This window comes from Antennarius striatus, chromosome 18, assembly GCF_040054535.1.
Source record: "Antennarius striatus isolate MH-2024 chromosome 18, ASM4005453v1, whole genome shotgun sequence".
In the NCBI taxonomy this organism is placed as follows: Eukaryota; Metazoa; Chordata; class Actinopteri; order Lophiiformes; family Antennariidae; genus Antennarius; species Antennarius striatus.
In genome coordinates this window covers 5,800,565-5,820,859 of record NC_090793.1, presented here as the reverse complement: position 1 = coordinate 5,820,859, position 20,295 = coordinate 5,800,565, and the positions used below count along the sequence as shown (strand labels likewise).

Here is a 20,295-nt window from a genome sequence, read left to right as displayed (position 1 = left end):
GAAGCCCCGTGGGGTACCATTCAGACATCACTAGTCACAACAGGTGGAATTAAGAATGTTTTTTGCCCTATTTGGTTCATGCGCTCTTGCTTCACCATGCCGAACAACAGAGTGAATTCCAGTCCTCCTTTTGAACCTCTTGAACCACCCAAGCGATGCCTTAAACTTCTTAAACTTCCTTTTGTTTTAATAATGTGGTGATTGTAGATGCATAATGGCCATATTCTTTGGCGATATCAACCACACCAAAAGCATCCCTTTTTCATGCTTTTCTATTATCTCTTGCTTTGTTTGGACAAAAAACTCTTCTCTTCTTCTTTTCTTTTCCTCTTTTCTCCATCATTTTCATGGGGTCCATAGTGAACACTCTAAAAGTTAATATATTTACGTAAAACTATCAGAACACCTTATGGGTCGAGGGCTGAATGTTGAGGATGCTGCATAGACACCTATCTAGCTACACATAGAGGTCCCTCTTAGCCAATGGGATGCCAGGAGACTAGATAATAGCCAATGGCAGAGCAGCTATAAGAGTGTTGCGTTCAGGAACCTTTGGGAGCTGCGAGTAGCAGCCCATACTGTATTTTTACCTTTCGTATCTTGAAATTTCTTTCGTAACTACAGGCAATATTTTCCTGCTGAGGTGTTTCGTAACTTTGAAATTTCATATGAAGAACTCTTCGTAAGTAGAGGTACCACTGTATATATATATATATACACATGTATATACATATCTCCCCACCTATATATTTGAATAAGCTCACTTGAAAACCTCACGGTGTCACCTTTTTAACTACACCCACTACCTGTCAATCAAGCGCCCAATCAATCATGGCACATCCGTCAGAAGGAATCACCTGAACAAGAGCTCCTGAGAGCATTGTGGACTGAAAAAAAAACAGCTGTCACCACAAAAAAACTCTGTTTTCTGTTTAATGTCCATTGACATATAATGCAAACACACTGTACACAACAAAATAAACGTTTCCTTGTATACAGTTTTGGTCTACCCAGAAGTTCGTGCTGCTAGCCGAGTTAGCTCCAGCCTTCACATTTGTCCAAGTCTCTCACTTGCGGAGCCGTTTTGACTTTGTCAAACATAGCGGTTTATATTCTTTGATTGTGACGGATCTCACGTTGTCGTGTGGGAAACCCCGATGCTTTATTTGCCAGGTGCGAACTCACGAAGCCAGCGTCTACCCGGATGGCCGGACCTTAACGCCGAAGCGGCCTTGGTCCTCGCGTTCGTCTGTCCCACACACACAGAGCCGTTACGGCCTCATCGGACACAGCGGTTTGTTTTCTTGTGAAGGCAAAAAACCCCAAAAAGAAACAAAGTCTGATATTGTTGTTTTACTGTGGAATTTCCATGGGTTTCCGCTAGTACATACTGTATATATACATATACGTACATATATATGCATATACACATATATCATACACTTATTATTCACTTTGGCAATTAATTATTTGGTCATACCTTTTTTTTGTAATACATAGTCATTTCCAAGAGCCAAAACAGATGTCAGAATGGATCACACAGGAAGACACAACAGCAGCCTGTATTTATATCCAAGGCCAGCAGGTAGTTTTTTGTGCACATGAAGCATCAAGAAATGAACCATTACTCAAACCACTTGCCTGTAATGGTTCAAAGCCTCATGAAGCTTCATTTCACCATCAGTAGTTTGGACCCAAATGCAGAACTCTCGTCAATAATCTTTCAATCATATTTAATCATTAACACAAATTCCAAGAAACACAAGAAAACTCTCAAAGATCAGCAAACTAGACATGGAGGCAAGGGTATAAAAAACAATCTGGTAAAGAACCAAAAGAGAGTTAGATTTAAAAAGCCTCAGGATAATCAGCCTGATCAAGTCATGGTGTTGAGATGACGGACAGGTGTGAAGACGAGACTCCACCCAAAACTTCGGCCTCTCCTCCTGCCACACCCCAGCAGAACAGGGCAACAACACCGAACCGTGACAGAGTGTGATTTTGTTCTTCCAGGGAGATATGTCGAGCCAGGTTTGCCATCCGGTGACGTGGTGTAAAAAGCATGTTCACATGTTGTCAAGTGAAGCCAAGCACAGCCAAATAGAACCAGCAGTACTATTGTCTTTGTTTGGCCATATGGCGGATGTCCTTGTGTGACAGCTTAAGGGAAGCCTTCCTTCCTGAGATGAAACTATTTTGTTCAGAAATGAAGGCCTGTGTGTTCATCAGATCCCACCCCATCACCCGCCTCTGAGATCACCACCAGTCCCATCATTCAGCCCGGAGCAGAATGGCGACCCTGGCATCACAGGTAGACCCACACAATCCGTCACATGGTCTCTGCGTCTCCCCCTTTTCTCCCCCTTGTCTCACCCTGCTCCGTGCCTCCAGATGTAGCTTAATTTACTGCGACTCTGCTAATTGCTGTAATTAAGGATTAATTACTGTTAATTACCTTCGCATAAACTCATCACCAGTCAAAGAGCGAAGCCTTATGAAATGTGCCACAAGCAGGAACACACACCGTGGGGATTTGGAGAGGATTGTGTTGTTGGACCTCTTTCTTCATGACTTGTCCTGGTATGTTGAGACTGCTTGTAGAGCAACAGTGAGGGCAGGATGCTAACTGTCATGCACCATCTCCTCCTTCACGTGTCACCTCCTCAGCAACTGTTGCCTGGGACATCATCACTATGCTGGCTGCAATTATTTGTAGGGAGGTAGCTGGCAAATTTGATACATGAGTGAAATCTTGGTAAAAATTTGTGAACATTAATTGTGGTGTCACAAATACAATAAATAGTACTGATACTAATATTTATAGCTTTTTCTAAGATTAAGATCATTTAAATAATAAGAGTAAATCCTATCATTTGTGAGACATGTGATGATGTCATTTTTCTATGGAGGACCAACCTGCAGCATCCTGGATTTTGAATTCAAGAGACCTTTTATTGAATGTCACTCCTCTTCATCCTCCCCTCTTTTTCCGTCAGCTGTCTGGATTAAAGCCACAGAAAAGAGATCTAAAAATGTGAAACAATACACAGCCCTGTCTAGGCTGTATCAAAACGTTATTGTGACTGGTTGCTTGTGTATTTTGTGTTTTCTGTCTTCTCTCCATAGAGATGTCTTTGTCTCTCTGCTAGCAAGCTGACAGTGCAGCTCGCTGCTGTACAAGCTTGTGACCTCAGCTATTCAGCTACACTGGGTTCCAGTGCAGCCTGGAACTGTTAAAACTGCACAGACAGAGCTTTACTCAATAACGGCGATGTATATTTTAAGACACCTTGAAAAAAAGACTGACAACCAGGGGTGCTAATGTATTTGCCCAATTTAGATTATGAATTATTTTAATGAAGGTTTTAAATTGGAGTGTTCAATGTTGGTGGCAGGGTGGCGTTAGGAATAGTCCTCACCTCTGGCGCTGGCTGCCTCATTATCAGACCAGCTCCTCAGGCCTCAAACTGGCCTGCTTAAGGTTCTGATGAGGATGATAATTACTGTTATTAGGAATAGCTGCAGGGGGAACTTGTTCTAAAAAACACCAAGCTGAGTTCTTGCCTTGCTCGCCACCGCAATTGCCGCATGAGAAACTACCGATCACCAGTCGAGGAAGCCAAAGAGAGAAAGAGAGAGGGAGAGGGAGAAGAGAGAAAAGGGATCGGCCACCAAATCCGCCTAATGTGATGCCTGTCAGCTCGTCTCCCACCAGCTGTCACCTCCCAAATGCACTGGGGTTCATTTTTTTAATTGACACCTCGCTTTCCTATTCCAATTCTGTTTTTCTCCTTTCATTTTCCCTCTATCCGTCTCTTCTCTCCTTGGCTGAATCTTGTCTCTGCCTGTCCCTGCAGTATTTCTTTGGTGTTTTTCTTCGTCCTTGGTTTTACCCATCCCCCAACCCAGTGTCACATACAACACCCTGGCTCTGTCCCTTTCTGCACATGATACTCAAGATAGCTGATAAAACATGAAGCTGTTTTAGAGGTATTTTATGACTATGCCCTTGTGTACCGAGGCTGTACAGCTTGCCATTATCTGGTGATGGAGAGAACATTTTGGGCCTGAGAAAGTTTCCCATGAGTTAACGGATAGACCACAAATCTAGCTTCTTGCTTACGAAGGAAAATATTTTAAAGGTGCTCAAGGAATGTCATGTTTAGAATAATTTGTATAGTTTACAGATACAATTAGTAGTTACATGGTGATGGTGTGTCCATTCAATAGAAACCACCACATGCAGTGCAGTGTAGACTGGGTGTAATGCAACATAATATTCATTTCATGTTTTCAGTAATGATAATGGCATCGCTTAGCACTGTTGTTTGCCTCTATATTGTGTGGCACAATATGAAATATGGTACTGAGCTTTTCCATTATTGCTTTAGTGGCAGGACTGAATTCTGAGCCTCAACCTTTCTGGTCTACCGACTGCGTCTGGAGCACACAGTATTCAAAGCAAGCTGTCATCAGATGCTTGATTAGGGTCATATTCTTGTTTAGAGATGCAATAGTTAATTAGACAAATACGTGCTTTTGATAATTGTCAAACATCACAAAATGTTAGTGTTTTGAAAAGAAATCACAAAAATTGGCACATGTTGTTCTAGTTTCATAAGAATGCAACATTGTGTCAGTTGTTTTTTTGTTTATTTTACTTTACACAGTCTAATTGTATTTTTTATGTCAAATTAATAGTTGCCTTTGATTTTCGTAAAATTATAATAACTACGTGTGTATGTGTGCACGTGCGACACTGAGTACGCCCATACATGATTGTGTGTATGCATCTGTAGTGTAGGGTAGTTACTGTCTCTTTAATACTCCACTACATTAATTGACCTTTTTTATTAATGACACATAGCCTTGAGAAAATGCTCCACTACTTTATGGATATGCAACAGATCTGGTTTTTAAGTACAGTCAGCACAAATACAGTAAAGTACATTTTAAAACAATTTAAATAACACATTATTTTGAATACAGCAATTGTTTTTATTGCATTTTGTTGCACTGTGATTAGTAATTGTATAATCCTTTCTTCATTTAAACCCATATTCAATTCAGTAGAAATGACCACATATGCAGTAAATTGGATATAATGTAGCATAATATTCATTTAGTGTTCTCAGTTATGGTAATAACATTGTTTAGCACTGTAGTTTATGTCTAATGTGTGGGTCAGTATGAAATATGTAACGGTGCTGCATTTTATTAAAACTGCTTTATTGGGCTTGTATCAAATGCAGATGAGAGCAAGATGCTGAACTCCTAAGCGCAGCAGGGAGGGGAGGATTTGTATTAGTGATACTTGTCATGTCTGCTGTAAATCATGCTGCTTTTTTCAGGTTCCTAAGTTGTTGTTGTTTTGTCTCAGAATGCTGTGTGGCAGGAATGAATGGTGGTGATGTTACATTATCATGCGGCTGTCGCTTTCACTCTTGCTGACTGGTCTGTGACAAGCCCACACACACAGACACACACACACACACACGCACACACACACACACACACACACACACACATACACACACAGGTTTGAGTCAGAAGCAGGTCTGATTTATTAACTGCTGAAACCTTAGATGACGTGTGCCCACACAATCGATACGAAGAACACAGCTGCTGCTTGCCTCTTTCCGAGGTCATGTGATGTAGACAAGCTAAGCAAGAAAGCACACACAAACACATACACACAAATGTATATATATCACATATACAATATATGTCAACGCTCGCGACTTCACCTCATCGCAGAGTTTTGATAGGCAGTCACATGATACCGTATGCGCATTCTATTGGCTGACAACATCCGGAAGTGCGCTACGTTCCATGAGTCTTCCGTGAGACACAAAAGTGCTTTTAAGATAAATATTATATATATATACAGTATGTGTGTGTGTGTGTGTGTGTGTGTGTGTGTGTGTGTGTGTGTGTGTGTGTGTGTGTGTGAGTGAACCTACAGTGTAGCTTATTCACCATTTAAAAAGCAACAGTGAGTGGGTAACACACAAATAAGCATATTTGATTAAAAAAACATGTAGGTAACATGTTTATATATATATATATATATATATATATATATATATATATACACACACACACACACACACACACACACACACACACACACACACACACACATATAACATGTTACTTACATGTTTTATATATATATATATATATATATATATATATATATATATATATATATATATATATATATATATATGTGTGTGTGTGTGTGTGTGTGTAGAGTGCACAATATTATTGTAATATAGGAAATGGATCCAGTCCCATGTTGGCTGCTAGTCTACCAGTCAGAGGCAAAAGCAGGCTGAACTTTCATCACGGCTGTCAGGAACATCACTGCTGCCTTGTTTGACTGTAAATCTTCCTAATTGTGACAGAATACTCCAACATCATTAATTAAACATGCTTTCATTTAAAGGCACTCGCAGGGCGCCAGGCTGGGTGCTCAGGGTAGTCTGCCAATGTGCAAAGCTGTATATTTTTCCTGTGTGTGTGTGCACCTTAATTCTCTCTGTATGAGTGGGTGGCTTAATAGTCATGTTTATTTACACTCCTGTTGTCTGCAAACAGCAGGCAAACAGTGAGGCGATGGGCATGAGCCAGCACTTAAAGAAGTAAAGCAACAGAAATTAATTATATATAACAAGACAATGGATTATTTTCATGATTCCATTCATTATCAGGCGTCTTATTGGGAATTGTTTAGGACTCCATGAATATTCGTTTGCTTTTTCTTTTCTTTTTTTTTAGTTTTCAGGGGAATGATACAAAAAATGCATAAAAGAAATAGTGGAGAGAAGAAAGGATATGGAAAGAAGGAGGGAAGGAGGAAGCGAGAGAGAAGGGAATTGTGTCCTCTCATTGTTCAATTAAGCCTGTCGGTAATGATCAAGATTAGATGATAGCCATCTTCTTTTTATAGACACTAATTTGTGACTGTCTATGGTATAAGAGAATCACAGAGCACCTTAGACTCTGCCTTTGTTGCTTTAGTGTACACAGTGGGTATGACAGGCTTTTGCTGTCTGGAGCATGTGATGTTTTCTAATAGACGGTACTTTCCTTGGTCAGGTGACTATGTCAATGTATAGTCCGTGGTTGCAACAAGCACCCTGACTGGCAGTGAGGTCTGATCGATTTTTTTGCTATTACTGAACAGAAATAAATAAAGCTGATGGTTGTGGTTTGGGTAATTATACCATAGCACAGTGAATTGTTTGATTTTTCTTATTAATTGTATTTATTTAATCCATTTCATGCTTTTAGTTGTACACTCCAGGACATGGAGAGAATAAATAAATCACTCTTAGGCTCATTAGATTCTCTGTATGGTTGGGAGGTGCCAGTATTTTGTCAGGATTAAATTGGCAAGTGTTATAATTTCCAGCTGGTGTGATCCACAAGAAAAATATCCATGTATTCATCACACACACACACACACACACACACACACACACACACACACACACACACACACACACACACACACACACACACACACACACACACACACACACACACACACACACACACACACATACTTTTGTGTCTGCTCCCAATCTGAACTCCTGACCTTTTCCAGCCGTCTGATAGCCATTGACATTTGCCTCTTGAGCTGAGCTTACTCGCGTGTTGGAGCTGATGGGAATGGATGATGCTACTGCTGGTGGAGGACAAGAGAGGGAAGGATACGGGAGAGGCAGAGGAGGATGGGAGAGCTAAAAAGAAGACGAGGGTAGACACACTCCCCATGTGGGAGAGAAGGAATCCATCCCGCATGGAGTTGTGACCTCTGCTCACCAGCAAAGGTCACAGGGCAACTCAGCCTCACATCCTCATTACAAAGAAGTCGTCACTGTGACCGCAGACTGTGGGCTACAGTGTGGCTTTACTGCTCTGTCACCCAGCCTGTCATTTACCCTCACCATCCACAGTCATCATGGAAGAGACACGCAGGATGCAGTATTAGATCATCTCCCTGAAACACTTTGATAGATGTGTAGATTAGAGTGTGTATGAAAAATGTGTTGACGGCACAAGCTTTGTCTTTGTCCTTGAAGACCGCGGATGGAAAGGAGGGCTGCACCTGGCCGACTGTTTTGAGCACCTCTTGGAAAAGCAGGATGCTCCGCTGCCTTACCAAGGGAGCCTTCTGGTGGCAGGAAGAGGCAGGGCAGTGCAACCAATCACGGATTAACACCTGTTTGGTTCACCCACCAGGACAAAGCTAGAACACATTTTTTAAAAGACATTTACCACTTAAGTTTTATATGAGGTTGCAGAAAACATGGAAGTGTGTAAGGGTGTGTTTGTTTCTATGAATGTTGTCTGTTTTTGTCCATCTCTTCAGGCCTGTCTTGCAATTCACTCTCTGGACCGAGATAGCCAAGCATCACTAGTAGGTGTGTGAATATGTGCGAGTTCAAGTGTGTGAACAGACTTCCCACTATTTGTCCACCGAATTCAAGACGAAAACAGTGTACTGCACCGGTGTTGAGATGGTTGTTTAGTGACTGCCGTTGTTTGATTGTTCACTTCTGCAGAATGAACTACAAGCTTCTTTGTTGGAACTATATTTTATTATTAAAGTCATCATTACACTCGTGTGTATATTCATTTGAATTTAGTTCTGAATTCTGAAGCTCTTGAAGAGACTGATTTGAGTCAGGTTTTCTTGCATTGGATTGCCATGTCTAACATATTATAGTTTGTTTTCTTCTGTTTAGGTAGCTCCTTACAAGATAATAAAGCCGTCTGCCAGAAACTGAACATAGTCTGAGCATAAGGAGAGCCGTGAAAGATGAACTCTAGTGGAAGGCTGTGTATCCTTTAACATGAAATGATAGCCAGAATCAATAAAATTATAGTTTTATGATCCTGCCGAGCTGCCAGCCACTGCGAAGCTGCAGATTTTTATGGCTCAGACTTGAACTATTAAAATGACGGTCATATTTTAGGAAGTTCACTTGGTAGCCAGGATCGAGAGTATCAATCAAAACTCAAGCTTTCTAATGGTAAAATCATTGCTAATCAGTCAACATCTGTGTACAATTACACTGTTTAGAATAAATGTTTTCATATTCTCCTGTCTTCCTCAGTGCTCAGTATCCGTGGTGCCCAGGAGGAGGAGCCTCCGGACCCTCAGCTTATGCGACTGGATAACATGCTGCTGGCAGAGGGCGTGGCCGGACCAGAGAAAGGTGGCGGATCGGCGGCTGCGGCCGCCGCTGCAGCAGCCACCGGCGCCATCGGCGCCGACAACTCGGCTGAACACTCGGACTACCGGGCCAAGCTGACTCAGATCCGACAAATTTACCACACAGAGCTGGAAAAGTATGAGCAGGTGGGGAGGAGAAATATTATAGTTTACCAACTGCTTTTATATGAGCTAGTTTCTCTTCTCCTATCAGATCGTCATCCCTCATGATGGGAACATCTTCCTTTTTAATATGACTGACTAGCTTTATTTGTACCTCTCCTCAAAGTAGCTGACCCTGACCTCTGACATCTTCCTCCAGGGAGAAAAAAGATGAATTTCCTCTACATAGATGTTGTTTATCCTTTTTTTTCATAACATTAACAGGTTTTTCTGACATCCAAGGCTTTTGCCACACCATTTTTTGCAGCGCACGGTGGAAATATTTCAGTGCTTGACTCAGACTAAGAGTAACTTAGAATGAAAGATTTTTTTTAACTAACTGCATTGGTCTTGAAATCAACTCTCCCAGGCCATCTCTCCAACAAGCAGACAGCCATAATATCAGTCACACACCAGTTCTTTTCCAAGGACTGTAACGTCTTGTCATTCCCTCAGAAAGTCAAAGCACTCTGGGTTTGTCATCTTCTCCCAGGAAGGCTAGTCATCGCTAACTGTCACTGTCAATACACACCTGAGCATTTTTTTGTGTCACAGCGCTGTGCACACCTTGTGCGTGAATGAGTGAGTGGTGTCTGCCATATGTGTTTGTGTGCGAGCAGACCGTCTGCTCGGTGCATCACTTTGACTGACGTAACCCTGGTGTTGACAAGCAACAGACACCTTGACTCTGAATGTAGTCATATCCAGTGACTGATTCAGACAGAGGGAGAATGAGGTAGACTGAAAGATGGAGTAGAAAGAGAAGGAGACAGTTTAAACCTCTTGAACGTTAACGGGACTGAAAGCCTGCTGTCATTTTAGATTTCTTTTCACTTGTCACATTTTCTCTTCCACTGAAGACAAGACTTTTTAATATTCAGAGCATCACCAGTCCTACTGCCTCCACTGTACGACAACACCGCTACATTTGTTAGATGTGAATCATCTCACTGTGTCTGCTGCTTTAATTTAGGTTGTTCTTATAACCTGTAATGCTACTGTCAAGTACAGCATCAGTGCAGAGGTCAAGGCCCACTGGCGAAAGCACGGCCTCTCCACAATCCAATTTCATCCTTTTCTGTTCTGGCTGTCGGTCCTCTGTGAACCTTTTTATGAATCTTTCTCTGTCCATCCAGGCATGCAACGAGTTCACCACCCATGTGATGAACCTGCTGAGGGAGCAGTCTCGCACAAGACCCATCTCACCCAAAGAGATCGAGCGCATGGTGGGTATCATCCACCGCAAGTTCAGCTCCATCCAGATGCAGCTGAAACAGAGCACCTGCGAGGCAGTCATGATCCTGCGCTCACGCTTTCTCGACGCCAGGTGTGTGTCCGTGTAGGGAATTTGACAAAACTGTACATTCTCTAAAGTTAATTACCCTTTTGCATTTTTGCACAACATTGTGGTGGAACGATTAAATACCAAAAAAAACACAAGTGGGAAAGAGGCAAAACATGACTGAGATCTTACATTCAGATCTGTTGTAGAACTGAAATTAGCAGCTAGATTAAATGACATGGTTAAAGTAGTGTAAATAAAGTTATTGTAGTGGGAATGCTTGTGTTCGTGATAAATTGTGCACATGTTCGTGATAAAGAAAACAGAGATAAAGGGTCTCTGAAAATGTGTAAACATAACAGTGTGAGAGCTTGAAATAGTAATATTAGCAATATGTAAATAATAATAATAATAACAATAATATATTTTATTGAAAGGCGCCTTTCTTGACACAAATATGATATTAACAAATAAAAGCTGAAGCTCATTAATACATAATAGCATCAAAGATCAAGGTGTGAGAGAGAGAGCATTCACTGAGTGAGGCAGATGTGACAGACAAAAATACTGACGTGCAAATAAGAAGAGGGAGAGGAAAAAGTCCCCCAAATTTTATTTGTTTTTATACATTATGATTTCTGTAATTTATTGATGTTTTTTCTGTCTGCCCAGGCGAAAAAGGAGGAATTTCAACAAACAGGCGACAGAGATCCTAAACGAGTACTTTTACTCACATCTCAGCAATCCTTACCCCAGCGAGGAGGCCAAAGAAGAGCTGGCCAAGAAATGCAGCATCACAGTGTCACAGGTAACTACAATAATGAAGCCATCTTCTGGGAGTGTGTGGTACACGTATAATCAAAACTAATCAAAATCCCCCTCAACAATAACCTGGCAGAGTTTAAGATATCACTTTTTTCACAGGTATCAAACTGGTTTGGAAACAAAAGAATCCGATACAAGAAAAACATCGGCAAGTTCCAGGAAGAGGCCAACATGTATGCAGCAAGGACTGCAGTCAGTGCGACAAGCGTATCTGCTCACGGCAGCCAGGCAAACTCCCCATCAACTCCTAATTCAGCAGGTGAGCTGAATCCCAAATTGAGTCCAGGCTATTGGATTGAGAGCAGATACAAATATGGTTCATAAACACGCTCGTTCCTGAGCCCGAAGCCTAGAATTCAGGCGCTGGTGCCATTTACTTTAGTCTAACAGGAGGCCCCTGTTCTTCTTTGCTATCCAGTAATGTCGCATGGCTTTCTTACTCAATTTTTTTAATTTCTCATCTTTCTTTGTATTTTCCTGTCTGTCTCTCTCACTCATGTCCTTTCTCTTTCTGTCTGTTTGTTATTGACCTCTTGGTCTCTTGGATGCTAATTTTTCCTGCCTCTTGTCCGGTTGACCTTGTGCATGCCATTAAGCTGCTGAGAGGGCAAGCGGAGTCTTTTGTCATATAGCGACTTCACGACTGTATTGGATTAGGACCGGGTGTTGAAATCAAGTTACGTGATGGTCTCTTTACGTCTGGGGAGCTGGGCTCCATTAAAGGACGAAGACAATTCTTTGGGTCTTCCTGCAGATAAATTATTACTTCCTTAATGGAACACCAGCAGCAGGGATATGTAACTATAATATAAGCCATAAAGCTTGTTTAAACTGGAATTAAACAGTTTTATGATGATTATCTCTCTTGTGCTTCTTGTTGGTTAATTTTTCCTTTTGAATTATGCTCCAGTTGATATTTAGACATTAGACATATAAGTTTGTAGAAAGATCTTTTTTCATGACGCCAGCCTCCCAAACTAACCCACTCCAAGGCACTTTAGTTCACGCATGATCATTTTAACTCCTTTCCTCTTTTCTGCTTCCCTCTTTCTTTCTCCTCTTGTTTTTTACTGCTCTTCTTCCGCGCTTTCTTCTGTCCTGCCTCTGTGTATTCTCAGGTTCTGCTGGCTCATTTAACATGTCAAACTCCGGAGACTTGTTCATGAGTGTGCAGTCCCTCAATGGGGACTCATACCAAGGGGGGCAAGTTGGGGCCAACATACAATCCCAGGTAGGTCTTCGATTGAGTCCTCCATTCATGAAAATGGAGTGAAAATGTTTCATTTTTGTTCATTCTGGACATTCTTTGTGTGAAGACCCACCACAACTTGACCTACTGCGTAAGGCAGAGGTTACGCTTTGCCTGGAGCTCTACATTAATATAGAAGCAATTGTCAACTCACGTTGAGTAGATAACTGCAGACACTTTTGGAAATGGTACAACACTCATCAGCACTTCTGACAAGAGTTCACATAGCCACTGGTGTACCGTAGCTCTCTGACCTTGCCCATGTGGATAGCGAAGGCCAGCGCGGGGCTTCTACATTTTGCAGCTCTCCTCGTAGATTAAGGAATCGCCACCTGAGGTGATTCTCATTCTCATCTGTTCTCAGTGCTTTGGGCGTAATGTTTCACTCCATTCGCCCTTTTCTGTTCAGATCAGCTCGCCAAATGCTGTCGGTTGTTCATGAATATGCAAAAGAACTGACCCTTATAGAAGGAAAAGAGGCCATCGAGGTCAGCCACTAATTAGTGAAACTTGTGTTACTTTAAAAGGGTTATTTTTCCAGATTTGCCTTGATGTCAGGATTGTAGCTACGATAAAAAGAAAAGAGTTACAGCTTAGACTAAATTGACCTTCTGAGTTGATAGGGGATATTTGTAATGAAATCCATGTGACAGATGTGTTTTCATCCGTAATATAGTAAACACTGCAAATTAACTTCTGGTAAAGAATGTGGAAATTGCCATTCTGTGAAGGATTACTGAATTGGTCATGTTGGAAGAACACAGATTCATTTGAGCATCTTATTTTTCACGAGGTGTCTTCAGATTTAGTAGTCTGAATTGTCTGTAGTATAGTGCTTTGTTCATAATATATGATTTTGATGTATTACTCAATCGAAACTATAAGTAACTATTAACTTGTCATCTGCCTGCTGTTTTTGTCCTTACGCGTCACTGCTATCAAGCCCCTAATAACTGTAAAATCATTCTGATATGCTGTTTGTAACCTTTTCCTGTTTATGGTACCCTTTTACTATCAGACTGACCTTTCCTTGTGCGTGGCTGTCTTTTGTTGTTCAGAGCTTTTGTCTGACCGGGCCTTTTGTGTGTGTGTGTGTGTCCCCTCTGTTTCAGGTGGATACACTTCGCCATGTTATCAGCCAGACCGGAGGATACAGTGACAGCCTCGCAGCCAGCCAGATGTACAGTCCACAGGGCATCAACGTAAGACCTGTAAACAACCTCCTATCTTTTGTAACATTTTTGAAGTCGTCTAACCACTCAGTGATTCCTCAGTTGCAGAGTGTGTGTCTTCGTCTTCTTTTCCTTTCGGGTTGTCCCGTTACGGGTAGCCACAGCATTTCATCCTTTTCCATGTCATCCTATCTACTGCATCCTCCTCTCTAACACCAAACGCCTTCATGTCTTCTCATACTACATCTTGTTTTACTCCCTCTGAGTACTGGAATGCTACTTAGCAGAGTTTGCCTGGGTTGGGCTGTCTTCCAGCTAGTTGCCCCTCCCTGCTCCAGTCATGCCCTAGGTGGCAGACAATGAGGCATCTACGAGGCTGAGTAGCTGGACACGCTCCGAGTCTGTCGGAGGATATTAGTGTTAATGTGACACCTGCAGACGACAGGAACAAGGACACAGGTGTCATCACTGCTCTCATGGTGGCACCATAGGACAAATTTCACCCTTTCCAAGTCAGCGCCCAGTTTTCTGTCCTTAAAATAACTCTTTAGCTAGCATGTCTAAGTTTGTTCCAGTATACCCGGTCTCTTTTTTGGGCTGGGCAGTGTAGGACAGCCAACACTGGAGGCGGTATGTTAGCATGTAGATCCACAGCGACAGCCTGCGCCATGTTGAACAGAATCAATACGACAGTCACAGGGACGGAAGGAGTGGAGCTGTGGGCTAACAGTCCAAGCACATTGGTCAGATCATTCATCCACAGGAACAGCAACACTGACAGCCAAGCCTACGACACCCCTCGTGCTAAAATAAAAACATGGATCTGTGGAGCCAATTACAACAAACATTGTTCAATAAGCAATGAATATAATCAAAAAAGTTGTACAAATGTAACCTCCAAATAAAGCATGTAGATTTTACCATTACAATCAGCTAAAGTTAGTTAACATTATGAATCATGCACACCATTTCATTGGAGGCTCAGGGCCACGTGTGAGATTTCTCAGAATTTTAAGACACTGCAATTATAAAGATAAATTAAATTTTATCGTCTGTAATATTAGTATATTACCATAGTAGTGTGCTGTACATACTACAATTAAAACACACAATTGTTCAAAAAATATATACAATTTAATTAAGAATTATATATCAGTGCAACTACAGTTCAGTGAGTGTCTGTAAATGACTATTACTAATCAATCAAAATCAATGAGCTGCAAATATCATACAATGATGTATTAAAATATATATTTAAGATTATAAAACAGTGCATTTTGTGTATCTCCTGATTGTCATATATAACAAATACAATTTCAGTAAAAATATCAGTGTTCCCATAAAGCTTGTAAATGAAATATTGGTGTATGTAGTTTATAATTTTTTTTCTCAGCTCTACCGAATGAACCCCTGTGTTTTTCCTCTCCTTATTTATCCCCGAACACCAATTATACCCATTAAATTGCTGATGAGTGTTGCCTCAGTACAAGTCTGGAAATTATTTTTTTTTCTTTCTCTTTTTCCTTTTGGCTCTGAATGAGATGATAGACAGTCTTTACACAAAATAACAGGGTTAGGAAATAAGAGGGTGCCAAAGTACATTCCCAGCTCTTCCTCAATAGGTTGGAAATTTCAATTAATGTTCTTAAGGGTCGTTAGTCAACCTTTTATCATAATTTTAGAAGGCCCCCATTTTGTAAAAACCCATTTTATTGTGATAATTTATTCTTTTTAAAACTTTGAAAGGTCTGTTTATTCTTCTGTTTATCTTACATTATGACAGCGCCCTGGAGGGAAAAGTGAGAGAAGTGGGTGCACTAATATTTTAATGAAGTCACTTAAAAAGATTGTAGGCTTTTCAAAGTTGACAAAAAAGTCAGAGAGACATCAAGCTATTGAGGAAACTGGTGTGTATGTGCAGGTGTGTGTGTCTGTAATGTTCCCCCAGAACCATTGGTTTGGCAATAAACGTTTCAGAAAAACTGGATGTAATTCTAATCTTCCATCTCAATACTACCATTTTTATGCTTTTAATTTTTGGCAATTTCTGTCTCAAACAAATCAGACATATCAGATTTGATCTCATCGGTTCATTCAAATATTTTAATCTTGCAACTGATTTTTTCAGAATGTTAGATAGAACCAGTGTTCTTCAATACGGTATAATGTTAGCAAGGAGCTAATTGCTTCTTTTTTTTTATCGACACAGACAAATGGTGGCTGGCAAGATGCTCCCACTCCTTCGTCAGTGACATCACCCACAGAAGGACCCGGGAGTGTTCATTCAGATACTTCCAACTGAATATATCCATCTCTACACCTCATCTGCAGAAAAAAAACAAAAACAAAAACATGGACTGACCTTGATATTCACGGTATATTAGGAATTCTCTGTCCCACAGTTTGGAAAGGTACTCGGAAATCCTAACCAGAAAAAAGAAGTGATTATTCCCTTGCTACTTACATCGGACATTTGGAATACAAGCAAAACGTTTCACATCAATAATCTGAAGGCAGTGGACATCTGTACAGATTTTACATTATATTCAGAGGGCTGGGATTTACTTATCCGCTCCTAATGATTTCACTCTGAAAATGAAACGATGTGATTAAGTAGATAAATCAAATAATTGGTTTTAAATAAAAAAAACTTCCATTCTACCTCTCAGCCAATAAAACATAAGAAGGAATACAGCAGTAAACATTATTTCTTTTGTAAAAATTAAATTTTTGTCTTTGCAAGCAAGAGGCACATCCTATCTACATTTTGTCTCTCACCTATTCTATGGTAGGCCATCTAGACTTAAATATTGCTCAGTTGTTTACATTGTATGCTTGATAAAAGTATGTTCATCTTCCCCTTCTGTCAGGACGTTTTACCTCTAAGGTAATCCTGTGACACATGTTATCTGTAAAATGATAAATAAATGCTTATTATCAAATCGGGAAAGCTTGATTCATGAAGGATGATCATGTTAAGCACAATATTTTTTTTATTTTTTTTTACTCTGCTGGTTTTGGTTCTCCAACATTTTGGAAGAGTGGCAGTTCCAGGCTTCACACATCAGAGTATTATCTTTTTCTGTTGATCTGTGCTGGATAAGGAGACATTATGTATTTAATTTATTTGATTCTGTTATGTTTGTGATGTCCACCGCCACCACCACGGGAAAAAAAACTTCTTTCATAATGCCAAATTGCTGATGCAACCAAAACTATCAAGAAAAAGAGATGCACCATTATGAAGTCTGTTAAATTATATTCGTTCATCAATTATATACAGCCTTATGTCTTTTTCTACTCATTTACTGTTATTTAGCTCTGGTGCTACAATTGAGTTAACAGCGATCCCCGAGAAGAAATATGACTTTCTACAGAAAAGAAAGTTTGTCAAGAATGCCTATAACTGAGTTTGTTTTTCAATACATGAACCACAATCCACTTAAACGGGAAGTCATTACGTTAATGCAGTTTTACGTGCTCAAGCAGTGGGTCCTTGCTCCTGGATCTCCAGTGCAAGGTTCTGAGATGCTTTAGCATGGAGCCACAAATCATCACCATGATAGTAAGGATATGGATGTACCTAAACTGCTGCTGAGCTCTAGCGAGGGCACTTTGTTGTAAAGATGATGTTACATTCCACATTTTGATGAGTTGTGTCTTCTTCTGGGCTTTTATTTACATGTGACTCATTAAAGTCAATATATTATTACTTTGGTACTTTAGTAACCCTAGAAAGTGACACCAAAACAATTGGAGAGTTTAGAATTCATGCTTGTCTCAATACTATAAAACTGATTTTTTCAATATCAAACATTTATGAGCATTGTAAATGTTAGCCATTAAGCACTAAAGAAGGGACAAGTCATTATGTCAAATAATGTGTTTTTCTAAGTAGTCTAACCTTGTTTATAGACACTTTATGTTGGGTGTTCTGTTTGTTTTTGTATTTTGCTATTTTTTTATGGTATGCTTAATGTAGGCTATTATACTTTTGCTTTCCTACTCTGGTGAATTAGCTTATGACGTTTCAACATGTGTTTATGTGCACCATTGTGGTTGACTTGCTTTGTTGGAAAGGGTTTTCAACACATTAAAAATGATATGTAATACAGCAAGATCACACAGTATCTTTTATTGCGGAGGTTATGAATGAGGGGAATCACATGAAGTCTTACTGCAGCGAGAGACATCAGCCGTTTTATGGCTCTGCACGTCCAGGCCTTTAATTATGAGTCTTTAGAAAGAGAGAAAATATGCAGGATAACAGAATGAAGTTTTCTATAACAGTGTCTCGATATAAAGAAAGCATACTTTGCATGTCTTGACTGAGAGGCACAATAACACTTTATGTTAAATAAGCAACTTAATCAATTTGGGAATGAGCAAACCCATTCATTCATTCAGAATTCTAAAGAGCAATTCATGCAACAATACACAATTATACCATTCTTTGAATGAAACAGTGTGGCTGATATTAGATCTATATGCTAACAAATCACACGAAAACAGCAAAACAAATACTGTAGTCAGTCTCCCACGAGTCGACTCATAATTATTGTGCATATGTGTCAAAAGCATTTTCAAGAATGTGTTCCCAGTTCTGAAACAGCTGGTTTCTGTAGTTTTTAGTACACATCAGTTGAGGAAGCTTAGATCAGCTGTGAATGAATACATGCTTCTAGCAGGAAGGTTAATGTAGACCAGATTTAAAATAAAACAGAGTTTTGTTATATCAAATATGTTGCATTAAGTTTGTTTAATAGTAACTTTTTGTCATCAAATGTTATAGTGAAGGGCAGCGATTAAAGAGCAGTGACTACATCAGTGTGAAATTGTTTTTATGCCACATAAAGATAAAAACTCAATGCTTGTGATATCATTTTTTATGAACAATGGAAATAAATAAGAATGGCTTGTTGATCTGAACTCCCATCTTAGAGACTTATAACGTGCTCTTTAAAACCTCATTGGTGACATGTGTCTAGTAAGAACAGACTTACAATATGATTACATGTGATTACACATACATATGTCCAAGAGCTAAAAATATTTTCTAATCTCCAATACATTTACCGGTGAATAACAAATTATTATTCTATTATAAATTTTGCAGCCATATAATCAGGTTTATATTTACTTATCATAAAAGTACAGCTTTTAATTTTTTTTTTAAATTTCAAGCTTTCACAAATTGGCATATATATGTGTTATAAAACCTCCATATATTTCCCTCCTTTGGGGCCTAATCTCCAAGCAACACAGCTGACACTATCTGTCTGTACAGCTGCATGTCTGACAATTTATTTTACAGCAGCTGAATATTCATAATTGGCCAAACAACAGAAGCAAGGGTATGAGGGAGCAGTTGGCCGTGGTGTCTGCACACAGTCAGATGGGCCTTGACTGCTGAGCGAGTGTAAAATGCCAAAGCCAGACTGCTTGCCGGTGCCTGGAGGGCAGCGAAGGAGCCAGCAGAGAAGGGATCAAAAACTGACTGATGAAAACTCTGACAAAAAGACTTCATCCATAAACATCTTCTGGCTTCTGCTGAGTGCTGACGATGATCACAACATCAAAACATTGTTTGAAACAAAACCATCCTGCGATATAAATTGAGCACACACTAATAATTGTTTTCGAACATTTTTGAGGAGTTTCGTCATGCAGCGTAGTTTTTAGCATCGCCTTTTTCTTCTGGAGGCTGATTGAAAACTAATGTTGCTGTTGACGTCTGCCTCTCCAGCTGTTATTGAACCAATGTTTATAATTACAGTTGCTGAGGAAAGGGAGATGTGGGTGGCCTGAACACATTTTCACCTCCTTCTCAAAGGAAAGGGGTAAGGGATAATAACACAGCAGCTCAGATTCTTGTGGTGGAATAACTGACCACATTGTTGGTTCATTCAGAAGCTGTAACACAGATTATATTGTGCTCAGGAAACTGGATTTTGTCGCTTGGATCCCTCACATCACAGGTGTTCAAAACATTTCTTTTTCTTACAGATAGATCGCACAACATTTAAAAGTGTTTGGGAATCAAAAATATGTCAGAACTAAATTATTTAATTTCAGCAAGGGCAGCACATAAAAAAAATCACAGGGGTGTCAGTCTGTCACCGCAAGATGACAGTGTTAATGTACTTGAGATCATCCACCCCATAGAGATGGTATTCAGGCTAATGTGCAAGTGTAATTGCTGCTAGTGAGTTTTGCGATTTTGTGTCATCCCAGGGTGATGGCACATCTTGTTCTTGCTATTTCTACTGAATAATCATTAAGTAATACTGATTCTTCAATGTACTATGTATTCGACTTCAATGTATTCTTCAATGGAGCTTTACAGCTCGGCCGGATCAAACCTGAAGAAGGGCAT

General features: G+C 40.1%; 1 protein-coding gene across 3 annotated transcripts in view; it reads left to right on the top strand.

Moving 5' to 3' along the window:
- The window catches only part of pbx1a (pre-B-cell leukemia homeobox 1a), a 52,294-nt gene extending 33,551 nt beyond the window's left edge, over positions 1-18,743 (top strand). The window contains exons 3-9 of one of the 3 annotated variants that reach the window (XM_068340926.1): positions 9,132-9,376; positions 10,528-10,718; positions 11,346-11,481; positions 11,598-11,757; positions 12,617-12,729; positions 13,860-13,949; positions 16,129-18,743. In XM_068340926.1, coding sequence (XP_068197027.1) covers positions 9,132-9,376; positions 10,528-10,718; positions 11,346-11,481; positions 11,598-11,757; positions 12,617-12,729; positions 13,860-13,949; positions 16,129-16,221 — 1,028 coding nt within the window. In that variant the 3' untranslated portion in view covers positions 16,222-18,743. The other 2 variants (XM_068340928.1, XM_068340927.1) reach the window with 2 other exon arrangements.
- Positions 18,744-20,295: the final 1,552 nt, after the last annotated feature.